The 12,602-nt window shown below is 37.7% G+C and overlaps 3 protein-coding genes across 3 annotated transcripts; 1 reads left to right on the top strand and 2 right to left on the bottom strand.

Annotated features, from left to right (window-relative positions):
* Positions 1-1,757: 1,757 nt before the first annotated feature.
* LOC109176801 (SAL1 phosphatase-like) lies at positions 1,758-5,049 on the top strand. The gene is made up of 8 exons (XM_019326200.1): positions 1,758-1,998; positions 2,278-2,353; positions 2,629-2,702; positions 3,404-3,609; positions 3,830-4,031; positions 4,126-4,224; positions 4,298-4,451; positions 4,792-5,049. Exons 1-8 carry the CDS (start codon positions 1,792-1,794, stop codon positions 4,953-4,955), a joined length of 1,182 nt encoding a protein of 393 aa, XP_019181745.1. The 5' UTR covers positions 1,758-1,791; the 3' UTR covers positions 4,956-5,049.
* LOC109176800 (2-oxoisovalerate dehydrogenase subunit alpha 2, mitochondrial-like) lies at positions 5,046-8,397 on the bottom strand. The gene is made up of 9 exons (XM_019326199.1): positions 8,108-8,397; positions 7,450-7,584; positions 7,185-7,367; positions 6,611-6,768; positions 6,416-6,515; positions 5,999-6,110; positions 5,778-5,917; positions 5,495-5,680; positions 5,046-5,309 (listed from the first exon to the last, which is right to left on the bottom strand). The coding sequence occupies exons 1-9, from the start codon at positions 8,288-8,290 to the stop codon at positions 5,142-5,144; spliced, it is 1,365 nt and encodes a 454-aa protein (XP_019181744.1). The 5' UTR covers positions 8,291-8,397; the 3' UTR covers positions 5,046-5,141.
* Positions 8,398-9,402: 1,005 nt separating this feature from the next.
* On the bottom strand, positions 9,403-11,275 carry LOC109176790. Its single transcript, XM_019326183.1, has 4 exons — positions 10,878-11,275; positions 10,226-10,469; positions 9,740-10,160; positions 9,403-9,410 (listed from the first exon to the last, which is right to left on the bottom strand). The coding sequence occupies exons 1-4, from the start codon at positions 11,273-11,275 to the stop codon at positions 9,403-9,405; spliced, it is 1,071 nt and encodes a 356-aa protein (XP_019181728.1).
* Between the last annotated feature and the right edge of the window lie 1,327 nt (positions 11,276-12,602).

Here is a 12,602-nt window from a genome sequence, read left to right as displayed (position 1 = left end):
TAGTCATATGACCAAAATTGAAATTTCCTCTTTTCTAAAATTAGTCATCGACTTTTAATTTGGACACTTTGCGTCCCTTGACTTTCAATTTCTTTCCAATTGAGATCCCTTCGTCAGATTACAGTAAATTGAACTTTAAATGAAAGGATAAAGTAGTCATTTCATCTGCCTAATGTATAATTCTTCATATTTCTCCCTTGTATGCGTGACTTTGGACATCAAATTCACTTAATTGCTTAATCCCTAAATCCACTCGAAGAACAAAATTCTATTAGGGATTAAGCAATTAAGTGAATATGATGTCCGAAGTCGCGTATACAAGGAAGAAATACGAAGAATTATACATTAGGCAGATGAAATGACTACTTTACCCTTTCATTTAAAGTTCACTTTATCGTAATCTGACGAAAGGACCTCAATTGGAAAGAAATTGAAAGTCAAGGGACGTAAAGTGACCAAATTAAAAGTTGGGGACTAATTTTGGAAAATCAATATAGTCGGAGGACCATTGTTGGAATTAACTACTTTAACTAATTAAGGAACACTAATTTATAAATACACATTGGGCATTGGTCTAATCGCGCAAAGCGTGTATAATAACTAGTTTTTCCTTATATATACTAATATATGTTTGTTTTGAAGTACTAATGATTCTTTACAAGGTAGAAAATATTTTATACTTTCTTAAACATTTTCAGTTCGAAGAATCTAAACTCCGATCATTGGATTCGAACACATGACCACCTATTTAGAATGGTATCTGGGATGTCATCACACTACATGGTAATGTTGAAAACGACGCTAGATGCCCCCTATGTGTCGATTTTTCGGTGCCTATAGTTGAGTCATTGAACTAAGGGATCTTAATACGACTGCTTTAGACTGTACTCTATAGTGCTGTTCCCAACAAGCATTGAGATACTAAAAAAAGTAAAAAACAACATCTAATTTCATCTCTCTAATTCTTAGTTGTAGTGCTGTTTGGCTGTTCCTCACTTAATCTCTCTTCACTCAACAGTCTCAAGTAGTCAAGTCTCAACCTTTGTAATTTATATCAAAGCATCATTTGATTTCATCTCTCTAATTCTCTCAACACTCAATCGGCGTGCTCGCGTGGGTGACGCTTCGGAGGCGGAGGCGATAGGCGACTGAAGGAGGAGGAGGGGCGTGGTTGGCGATTGATGGACGGAGGCGGTGACTGACGGAGGGGCTTCTGACTTCTGGCTTTTGAGTTCTTGATGTTGCAATTTTTCGCGAAAAAAAGAAGGGTTGAGACGGATGGGCCGACCGGTCACGGAGGAGGCCGATTTCGGCCTTCCTCGACCGCGGTTAGTGGCCGCCTAGCGCCTAATCGGCTCTTAAGCGCGATTTTTGCAACATTGCTACATGGTAGTTGGGATTGTTTCTTATATATATATATCAAGGTTGAAAAAATAGCTAGGCGCTTGGGGACCGCCTAGGGCGCCTAGAGCGCTTAGGCGGGCGCCTAGAGCGCTTAGGCGGGCGCCTAGGCGCCGATTTTTGCAACACTAATATATATATATATATATATATATATATATATATATATATATATATATATATATAACTTGAAAAATTACACAATTACTAGAAAAAATTTATGGAGAATTTTATTTTTGAAAAATGTGTGTGATAAGATTGTTTTATTTGATAAAAAGTACTTAGAAAAATAAATTTAAAATTACTTTATTTTGATAAGAAATGTGGCATTGTACGCCTAGTCACCTACCACTCTACCAGTGTACTCTGAATGGTAAGCACGAATTAGAAATGTCAGCTGTGTTGGGAGCTTACTCCTCTGGATGTGGCTGTATAAATAGAGTTGCCGTTTTCAATCTCAGGCCCCGACTTAGCACTGCAACTTTCAACCCCTTTCTTGCTCGAAGATTTGGAGTGCGAGCTCTTTCTTCAATGTCGTACCACGCAGAACTCGACGCCGCCAAAAAGGCCGCCTCTCTCGCTGCTCGCCTCTGCCAGGTACCTCTCCAGGATTTCTATCGTTAGGTTGACTTTGGATTAGGTCGTATAATGTTTAGCGCTGTAATTTGATTAGAATTTGGGGTTGTTTTTCTTCATTTCGCTTACACTGACGACCTAACATTGATTTCTCCTTAAATTGGTTTCGGAAAGGTATTGTTTCTGTTCGTATTTTAGTTTTGTATGTTGAATTAACTGCAAATTCACTCAGCCAGCGATGCCTTCTTCAAAATTGTGTGATTCAATTTAGCTTGACATGAGTGTCGTTTTACTTTGCAGAAAGTTCAGAAAGCACTTTTGCAAGCCGATGTGCAGTCAAAGTCAGATAAGAGTCCTGTCACTGTGGCTGATTATGGTATGGTGTGTCGATTTATTTATTTGATTTCTGTATGTGTCCCATCTGATTAAGCAAATGCATTGTTGGTTTTGATGGATTAACTATTAAGAGACTAAGACAGACCAATATGTATGAGTAATTGGTTGATAGGGCATAAGAAATCATTCTTTCATGCTAAGTCTTGGTATTCATTTATGAGGTTCATCTTTCCTTTGTGTTTATGAACTAGTGACTAGTGAACATGTGATGGCATTTATGAGATTTTTGTTTTGGATGTTACAATTGATTGTCAGGTTCACAGGCTGTGGTCAGCTTTATTCTGCAGAAGGAGTTGCCTTCTAATTCGTTTTCATTAGTGGCAGAAGAGGTGACTTTAATTCGTTTTCATTATTACAAACCTTTAATCAATGTTTCTTTTATGTCATTGAGAACAGTTACTGCATCTGAATCTTGTTTAAATGAAAGAAGAAACTTCTCTGGGTTTAAATATTTTAGGTTTATGTTGGGGATTTAAAGTTTTAAACACTCTAGTCTGCTGACATATGGTTCGGGGTTGCAGTTTTATGTGTGGAATGGGAAAGAAAATCACAAAATTTTTAGGAAGGAAACTTTGAAGATTAAGCACTATTCAAGTGATGGAATCATATATTCATATATTAGTGTATTAGCATGATCTTTCATTGCTGTGCACAAAGGAGTGTTCTCATATTGGAGATATTTACTCCAATTCATCAAACATTCAAACAGACTTTTTTTTTTTTTTTTTTTTTTTTTTTTTTTTTTTAAATTTTTAAAGTGAAGTTGTGATTCTCCATTTGCTTGTTAACTCCAATTTTGTTGAAATAAGTTATTAACATAAGTGTTAACATGGTTCATATGGGGTGGTTATAAACAATACTAACATCCATTTTATGGTCCATTGACCAATTCAAGTTTCTTTCCTTTCATTTCTTTGGATAGATTTCTAGTACTGGGTGTATATTCTATGGTGCTACAGAAGGATTCATCTACTTAAATAATAATTTAGTTTTAATTGAAGTTGAAAATGTGGATGTTGAACTTGTCTAGGACTCAGAAGACCTCCGTAAAGAAGAGTCACAAGAAACAATTCAACGTATCACAAAACTTGTGAATGAAACTCTTGCTAGCAATGAATTAGGCATTACTTCTCCCTTGTCTCAAGAAGACGTGCTTGCTGCAATTGACAGTGGTAGATCTAATGGGGGTCCTTCTGGTCGCCATTGGGTATTGGATCCTATTGATGGGACCAAAGGGTAAATTTTTAAATTAGTTTTCATCCTTTCTTATAATTTCCTCTTCGCAGAAATTGCTGTCTATGGGATGTTTTCATTGGAAGAAGTGTTAATTAGAATGATAGAAATGAGTAGGTGCAAAAGAATGAAATAAATGAGAGCAGTCAAAAGAGGAAACAAGTTGTCTATTGCAATTGAACTTATGAGCCACTGAATATGGTTTGTGTTTCTCCCTTTGTAGGTTTCTAAGAGGTGACCAATATGCCATTGCATTGGGATTGTTAGATGAAGGGAAGGTAGTTTTGGGTGTCCTAGCCTGCCCCAATCTTCCATTAGCTTCTGTTGCATACCATGAACATCAAGAGAACAGTGGCTGTCTATTTTTTGCTCAAGTTGGAGCTGGAACCTACATGCAAAGTCTAGATGGCTCTTCCCCCAAAAAGGTGGCTCTCTACTCCCATCCAACATTCATTCTATTTAGTGATAGTAATTAAGATTAATCTTATTCTCATGCCTCTTGTCCTTGTTACCCAACAGGTGCATGTTACAGGTATTGAAAACCCTGAAGAGGCATCATTTTTTGAATCTGTTGAAGCAGCACATTCGATGCATGACTTATCTAGCTCGATAGCAAAGGTAAAATTCTCTCCTTTCTTCACATCTGTCATGTCCCATGAATACTCTTCTAACTTTAAAAACTTAACCAAAGAAACTAGGTGTTAAAGCACCACCTGTTCGAATAGATAGTCAGGCTAAGTATGGTGCGTTGTCCCGAGGAGACGGAGCTATATATTTGCGCTTTCCTCATAAAGGATACCGTGAGAAGATATGGGATCATGCAGCTGGATATCTTGTTGTTTCAGGTACAGTTTTTTCTTTCAATTGAATGTACTTGTTGTTAACTTGCATTTATCACCATTGTTTAACAGCTTTCTATATGAAATTTTGGGACATGACAATGGTTTTCAAGAGTGGTTTGGCACTTTTGCTATGTGCTTATGTTGATATTCACTTAATTATACAAAGTAATATATATATCCCCTGATATTCCCAATACACAATAGTTATTTTTTTAAAAAAAACTACTCAATAGAAAACAAAATTCAATCGCATAATATGTTGAGAATTGAGACACTGGTCAAGGGTGTTGGTTCTTTGTTTCCAAGCTTTAACTTGCGGTAAGCTTTGGTATGAATATTGCAGAAGCTGGAGGTATTGTGACAGATGCTGCAGGAAACCCATTGGACTTCTCCAAAGGAAGGTACCTGGATTTGGACACTGGCATCATCGTTACCAACCAGAAGTTGATGCCTGCTCTGTTGAAGGCAGTTGGTGATTCTTTAGCTGAAAAAACTTCGTCGCTGTGATCTTTTTTATTTTATTAGAATAACTACAAAATTTGTAGTAACTCTTGCTTGAATAAATTTGCTATTATTAAGGACATTTTGACTTGGAGATTCAGTCAGATGTTCACATCATATTGATTGATGGCAGCAATCAGTGCCGATTATCTTCCCATAACTTTTATTTCCTAAAAATGAAAATAAATGGATCTAGAAAGGAACATCAGAAGGATAGTCCTGCGGATGGCTTGTGATGGTGTCTCTGAGTGACATCTCTTGCTCGCGTAGGTTGGTAGGAGGAACATCATAAACATCTGTAAACGCTTCACTGATAGGTGGTTTCTCTGTTCTTTCTGCTACTTGAATTGCATGTAATACCTGCAGGCAGGCAGGCAGCAGCACAAGATTTGGATCATACATCCATCATTCAGAGACTTAAAATGGGAGATTGATTAGGTGGTGGTGCTTTTGATGTGTCATAAATTTGATAAGATAAATCATAAATCCAAACAACATAGTCAAATTGTTTTGGACTGTGTCTCTGCAAATGAAATGTAACTTACCTGCTTCCTGAGACTGCTACGAAGTTGTGATTCAGCTGCAGTGTCCCACCAAGCTTCTCTTTGAATCCATTTCCGAAACCTGGTTACAGGATCCCGTGCACTTTTCCACAGTTCAATTTCATCGGCAGGACGATATTTGGTGGAGTCATCTGAAGTGGAGTGATGTCCTGCTCTGTATGTGAGGGCCTGTGATGAACCTATTTCTGTCAATTCAAACTCCCCCCTCAAATACTCAAATGTATGTATGTATGTATGTAACCAACAAATTACTGTACTAAACCACCTCGATTAGAACAGGCTTATGCTCCTTAACAGCCATCTCACGAGCAGCACTCATTGCACTGAATATAGCAACAGCATCATTTCCATCAACACGAATGCTGCGAACTCCATACGCTTTCCCCCTGCTAACAACACCATCGCCTGACACAAACCAAACCTGGTTGGGACTTTGTAATGGAACTAGAGAGAGTATCAAGTGAAGTGAGTGAGGGGTGTACATACTTCTAAACTGGTCACTAACAGGGGTACTTATTGCCCAGCCATTGTTCCGGCAGAAAAAAATCACTGGCGCCTCCATCACCCCCGCAAAATTTAATGCAGCATGGAAGTCACCCTAAATGAAATTTCAGTATATTAGCAATACAAACAAAAAAAACCAAAAAGAAATCACTGCAGCCCTTGTCAAACCCATGGCAAGACAAATTATAATAATGTTCTAATGCCACCATCCTAACTAGGAGAAACCCTTTCTTAACAGTCAGAAAGAAAAAGGACTCCAAAGGAATTAAGGACTAACATTTAAGAATGTGCATCAACTAACACAAGCATAGAGGGGCAAAAGAAAAGAAAAGACAATATGCTTTAGCACGTACTTTGTCATCTGTAAACTAATAAAGATAAAATGGAATCTGAAATTACCGTACTAGAGCCTCCATCTCCAAAATACACAACAGTACAGGCATCCCTTCCATCCCTCTTCAAAGAATATGCAGCACCAACAGCGTGGGGAATTTGTGTACTAAGTCACAATAGCCATTATTTTTAATAACTTATATATCTTCTTGAAGATCTGTGAATTATAAACTACAGTATAGAAGACAATTTCTCTCTTACGCAACAGTTGATGCGACGGTGAAGTAATTGTGTTTATTAGATCCATAATGGATAGGCATCTGCCTGCCTTTTCCATTATCATCTTTATTCCCAAAGCACTGGTTCGCAAATTCCTGTAGAGTGAATCCCCTCCATATCAGAACTCCGGGCTCCCTGTACTACAAGGATGAAAAATGAACCAAATTACTTTGCATTATATTTATGCTTCTAAATAACACCTGTTTCTAAAATATCCCTCTCATTCAATAAGGATGAAAGCTATAATACCAACTTATACTTTTACACTTTGCGCTCAAATTTGAACTAACTGTGACGATAATAAAATATACCAGAACATCTATCACTTTGATATCTGAAATTTACATGCATATGTACACAGATTTTTCCAAGAAGATTGCAACTAAAGGAAATACAAACAGGGAAAATGATAATTAAGAATTTGTCTTTCAAAATGCAACTTAGGGACTCAAAAATAGGATTAATAGAGCATGGCTATAGTTAAAGCCAGAAAAACATGAAAGATGGGTAGATAGAGGAAGATGGATGGTTTTGCATAAACTGTTTGTTTATTAACCTGAGGAAAGATGAAATCATCCATGTGAAGTGCTGCAGCTGATGCAATATTGATGGCCTCTTCTCCAATCGTTGTAACATAGAACGATATTCTTCCTTGTCTTTGTGCTTCGTAGAAAATGGTATCCATAGTTTGAAGTGTGATCATATCGGTATACATTTTCACAGCAACCTTCTTGTCAATCTGATGATACTAGAAGCTATAAGATTCACAGTTGGATAGAAGGCATCATTGGGTAGAATGAAGTAAGGCTTTTATAAATTACCTTCACAAAATTGTTAGTGATGGGGAAACCATCATCATTGAGGACACGGTAGCAGTGAATCCTTTCATCATGAGTTTCAGAAATAAATTTCATATGGGAGGTGAATTTAACCTTCCCTCCAGGGAAATCCAGGACCTAAAATTGCAACATAAGTCTATAATCAGTCAAGTACAGAATATTTCTTATGAAAAAGATGCCACTTAATTGATCAAACATGACTTCAAATCAAATGTATATATATATATGGTCCTATTCTGCATTTATCCCAACACAAAATTGGAAAGCAGAGCTTCAATAACATGATTCTATTTTGCACTGAGGCTTAATAAGACATTACACAATTAAGCCAATTTCGAAACTGAATGAACTAAGAATTTATTAGTTTCTTGGACAGCTAGAAACCAAAACCAAAACCAAATCAATCAGGAACAACTAATGTAGAATCTATCTCTATGTAATTACACTAAAGCAAGCAAGAAAGCAGGCACACCCATACAAAACCATTGGCCAAAACTTCAGACAGAAGATACTAAAAATCAATTAAGCTGGGAAATCACATTTGAACAACGGCATTACAGATATACAACCAGCATTAGTAGCTACGAACAGAAGCGCTTTGAATCCCAAAGAAAAGGATGAATCAAAGCTATGGTTTTACCTCCAAATCATCAGGACTCTCAGCGGGTTCAGCTCGGGTTGATTCAAAACGGCGAGAGGTTAAAAAAGCAGGACCAAAGCGCGGAATCGCGGACGGAATTAGTGTCCGACGAAGAAGACCACCCAGTGTTGAGCTTAGAAGGTTAGGAATCAATGTTTTGGATTTGGAGAAGGAGGAAGCCATGCATACAGATAGATAGATAGATTCTTGCTAAATGAACTGATGAGCAGAGGATAATAACAAAGTTCGGATAATCATACAATAATTAGCAGAGTTTAACGTGAGCGAATTGATCAAATCTTAAACTAAAGAGAAACGCTAGAGTGTATCGCGTAACAGTATACGCGTCTTTTTTTTCTTTTCTTTTTTTGTCCTTACTATTATTTTATTATCAAATAGAAAAACAGCATTATAACTCTGTTTCCTCGTTTAAATAAACAAATACGAAATAGAATCCCATTCTCGTCCGCTCTCATTGTCTTAATCGTCTTATCCGGTCTCCACATGTGTCAACGTTACACAATAATTTAAAAGTAAATATCACTTTTGGTCTCTTGACTATCATAGGTGAAACACTTTTGATCCTTGACTATTGTTTTTTTCAAATTAGGTGCATGACTTTTTAACTAGTATCACTTTTGGTCCTTTGGTCTAATTTTCCGGTTACACATTACCAGAATTCAAACCGAAAAAATTATATGTTATAATTAGAAAGACATTTTGGTCCTTTCAAATTTATTTCATTTTTCTCTTTTATTTTTCTTTTTTCTTCCTGCTTTCTTCCCCAGCTCTCCGTTTAGTACACATGAATTACTTCTTACATTTTCCTTGGTTTCTTTAATACTCAAAATTTGCAGAACACAGTACAGAATTTGACATTTTATTTCATTTGTTTTGTTAAGAAATCAAGGAAAAAGGTAGGAAGTAATTCACGTGTACTAAATGGAGAGCTGACAAAGAAAGCAGGAAGTAGAAAAAAAAATAAAAGAGAAAAATGAAATAAATTTAAAAGGATCAAAATACTCTTCTAATTATAACATATTATTTTTCCGGTTGGAATTCCGGTAATATGTGGTTGGAAAATTAGATCGGAGGACCAAAAGTGATACTAGTTAGAAAGTCATGCACCTAATTTGAAAAAAGCAATAGTCAAGGACCAAAAGTGCTTCACATATGATAGTCACGGGACCAAAAGTAATATTTACGCATAATTTAAAAAGTTATAATGGGTAAAAAACTAAAAATATTATTATTTAAAAAACAAAAAAAAAAAAAAACAAAAACAAAAGGAAGGATTATATTACTGCAAATGCACAAAAACAAAATCAGGGAGAATAGAACCCCAAAACAAAAAGCTAGCCTGGGAATAGGCTGCTGAAGCTAAAGAGTGTACTACCCTATTAAAAGAACGAGGAATAAAACTAATTGAACATGAAAGAAAAGAAGCCATCAGATTTCTACAATCTAAAGTAGGAATGCTGACATACGAACGCAACACAATAGTGGTAGAAGATAGATTATGACAAAGACCCATGCAATCAGACAGTAGTCGAACGGAATGAACTTCCCTCTCTTTTAGCCAAGTGAGAACTTCCTTACACACCATGGTTTCAACCATCAAAGGACACGTACAATGTGATAAAAGACCGTTCGTAGCAGCAATGAACTCTCCAGAAACATAAAATAAAACTACCCCGTAGGTAGCTTTTCCAGAATTCGGAGAGAAGCCGGTGTCAAAAGCACACTGCCATCCCGTAACACCAGCCATTGACTCCTGTGCATGAACTGGAAGCGTACGCCCCTCCTGCCTCGTTCTAACTCCATAGATCCCACACCAAGCATTCACAACACTGGAAGCCGCCGCCACTGTTTTATTCGGCAATGGTAAAGAGAAATCCCATAATGCATTATTCCTGGCAGTCCAAATGCCATAAAGATTGGTCGTCAATGACTCCAACTCATCACCCTTCAACATGCGAAAAACCTCCTCCAACCAATCAGCGGAAGTAATACCTCCCACATGTGAAATAGGTGCCAAAGAAGCATGCAAAACCTGCTGAGCATACACACAAAGCACGTGAATAATGCCGGATCAACATTGCATTTCACGGTGCCTACCGGTAGAGGTATTCCTTCATCCATCTGACTATGGTCATGAGACGCTGTGGTTGGACAACAGTTTTCCTTCCAGACAACACGCCTAGCCTCAACTTGCCGCCGAAGCCCTTCTACTGCCCAACCTCCATTGCTCCAGATTGTATCATTGTGTGCATTCCAAAGGGACCACAAGACTGCCGCCATATGGATAATCTGATCAAAATCTGAGAGAGCTAGTGCATTGTCCAGATACTTCCCAAAGCTCCTGCCATGCAAAATGTTAGAGCTATCCCAAACTTGACATGCAAACGGGCATTCAAAAAAGACATGATCAATTGTCTCTAGAAGAACGTCATAGAAAACACAGCCACCCCCCCCCCCCCCCCCCCCCCCCCTACCCAAACACGTTTTGTCTTTAGAATCTCCTGAACCGGTAGTATGTTACGAGCGCATCGCCATAAAAAAAAATTCACTTTAGGAGGAATTGGCAATTTCCAAAGTTTACCCCAAGCTGTAAATTAGGTATAAGATGCTGCATTCAACTGTTGTTCTATTAGCAATCTATAACCCAGCCGAACCGAGTATAAACCTCTCACGCATGATAGATCTATAACACAGTTTAACAAAATAACACCATTTCGGGTCGCCAAACTAGAACCACGAATCCTCATACGTTGGGCTTACAAGCAACCGTACAATATGGTCAATGTCAGTAGAATCAAAGATCTCATGAAGTAAGGGTATGTCCCAAGATTGAGTAGTTGGGTCAATTAAACCAGCAACCGTAGTAACACTCAGATGCGGAGGCATTATGGTTTGAACCATAGGGCTAGAATCACCAGGCAACCAAGGGTCTCCCATTACCATAGTATTGGCACCATTCCCAATTCTCCGTCTAACCCCAGTACAAATTAAGTCATGGGAGGCCATAATACTCCTCCAGCAAAAACTAGGACAATTACCCAAAGAGGCATCAATAAAAGTGGAATTAGGGAAGTACCTTGCTTTATAAACACAACTTGCAAGAGATTTTGGCTTAGTGAGAAACCTCCATCCTTGCTTCCCCAACATAGCCAGATTAAAAGCACGTAAATCCTTAAATCCAAACCACCGATTTTTTTTTTTTGGGACACACAAACGATCCCAGGCCATCCAATGAATACCTCTACCATTAGCACCACCTGAACCCCACAAAAAATGGTTCATAACAAGTTCCAAGGCTTTACAAAACGAGTCAGGCAACAAGAAAACACTCATAGTGAAAGTGGGCATAGCCTGAGCTACACTTTTAAGAAGGACCTCCTTACCTGCACGCGTTAGTAATTTTTAATTCCACGCCCCAATTCTCTGTGTAATCTTATCCTCAACATAGGAAAAAAATAGCACGTTTATTCCTACCTATAAAAGATGGCAAGCCTAGATATTTACCAAAGTTTGCAGCCTGAGAGACACCAAGTAAATCAACCACCCATCACGGTCCACACTTTGAGTGTTCCTGCTAAAGCAAATATTAGATTTATGAAAATTGAATGTTTGACCAAACAAAGACTCATAAGTATGAAGGCACTGTTTAACCACTTCTGCTTCTTGAACGTTGGCCTTAAAAAATAACAACCTGTCATCTGACAAAAAAAGTGTGAGATTGCAAGGGAACCTCTTGCAACCCTACAGTCATGAATAACCCCCAAATCATGTGCTTACTGTAATAGAATAGAAAGCCTCTCAATACAAATAATAAACAGATAAGGCAAAATGGGATATCCTTGTCTCAAACCTCTGGATGGGGTAACATGTCTTCCACACACACCATTAATCATAATGTTATAGGAAACAGTAGTTACACATTCCATAATCAGATTTACCCACTTATCAGCAAACCCCAACGCCATAAGCATCTTCCTAAAAAAAAACCCACTCCATTATGTCATAGGCTTTACCCATATCTAACTTTAGGGCCTCCACCCTACTTTACCCAATTGCTTTCTATTGAGAAAATGACCAACCTCAGCTGCAATCAAGATATTATCGGTAATGAGTCTGTTAGGAATAAAAACACTTTGGGATTATGAGATTGCTGCACTACGATTTCATACGGTTAGCTATTACTTTTGCAATGATCTTATACAAGACATTACACAAAGCAATAGGTCAAAGATCAACCACAACTTCTGAAACTACCTTCTTGGGGATAAACACAATGTTAGATTCATTAAGACTAGCTGGCAAAGACCCCGTATTCAGAAAATCAAGTACAAAAAAAATAGCCAAAACCAACACTTAGCAATTTCTTCACTGTAAACCTTCCCAAACAATTCTTTGTAACATTCTTCTTCACAAATTCTAACACAAAATGCTCATTTCTACTCCAAATTCCATGAAATCAAATTCTAAACGTGCA

The sequence above is a fragment of the Ipomoea nil genome, unplaced genomic scaffold, assembly GCF_001879475.1.
Source record: "Ipomoea nil cultivar Tokyo-kokei standard unplaced genomic scaffold, Asagao_1.1 scaffold0758, whole genome shotgun sequence".
NCBI lineage: Eukaryota > Viridiplantae > Streptophyta > Magnoliopsida > Solanales > Convolvulaceae > Ipomoea > Ipomoea nil.
This window is presented reverse-complemented; position numbering and strand designations above follow the sequence as displayed.

Bases quoted from the DNA above. Each gene is read 5' to 3' on its own strand.
- LOC109176801 (XM_019326200.1), top strand. From the start codon at position 1,792: ATGTCAGCTGTGTTGGGAGCTTACTCCTCTGGATGTGGCTGTATAAAT. The intron at 4,225-4,297 runs GTAAAATTCTCT...ACTTAACCAAAG, and splicing joins TATCTAGCTCGATAGCAAAG to AAACTAGGTGTTAAAGCACC. The intron at 4,452-4,791 runs GTACAGTTTTTT...TGAATATTGCAG, and splicing joins TGGATATCTTGTTGTTTCAG to AAGCTGGAGGTATTGTGACA.
- LOC109176800 (XM_019326199.1), bottom strand. From the start codon at position 8,290: ATGGCTTCCTCCTTCTCCAAATCCAAAACATTGATTCCTAACCTTCTA. The intron at 6,111-6,415 runs GTAATTTCAGAT...AATTTCATTTAG, and splicing joins GAGATGGAGGCTCTAGTACG to GGTGACTTCCATGCTGCATT. The intron at 5,681-5,777 runs GTGGTTTAGTAC...GGTTCATCACAG, and splicing joins ATAAGCCTGTTCTAATCGAG to GCCCTCACATACAGAGCAGG.
- LOC109176790 (XM_019326183.1), bottom strand. From the start codon at position 11,275: ATGTTGGGGAAGCAAGGATGGAGGTTTCTCACTAAGCCAAAATCTCTT. The intron at 10,470-10,877 runs GTATGAGGATTC...TTTGCATGGCAG, and splicing joins CGGTTGCTTGTAAGCCCAAC to GAGCTTTGGGAAGTATCTGG. The intron at 10,161-10,225 runs GTAGGCACCGTG...TATGCTCAGCAG, and splicing joins ATGAAGGAATACCTCTACCG to GTTTTGCATGCTTCTTTGGC.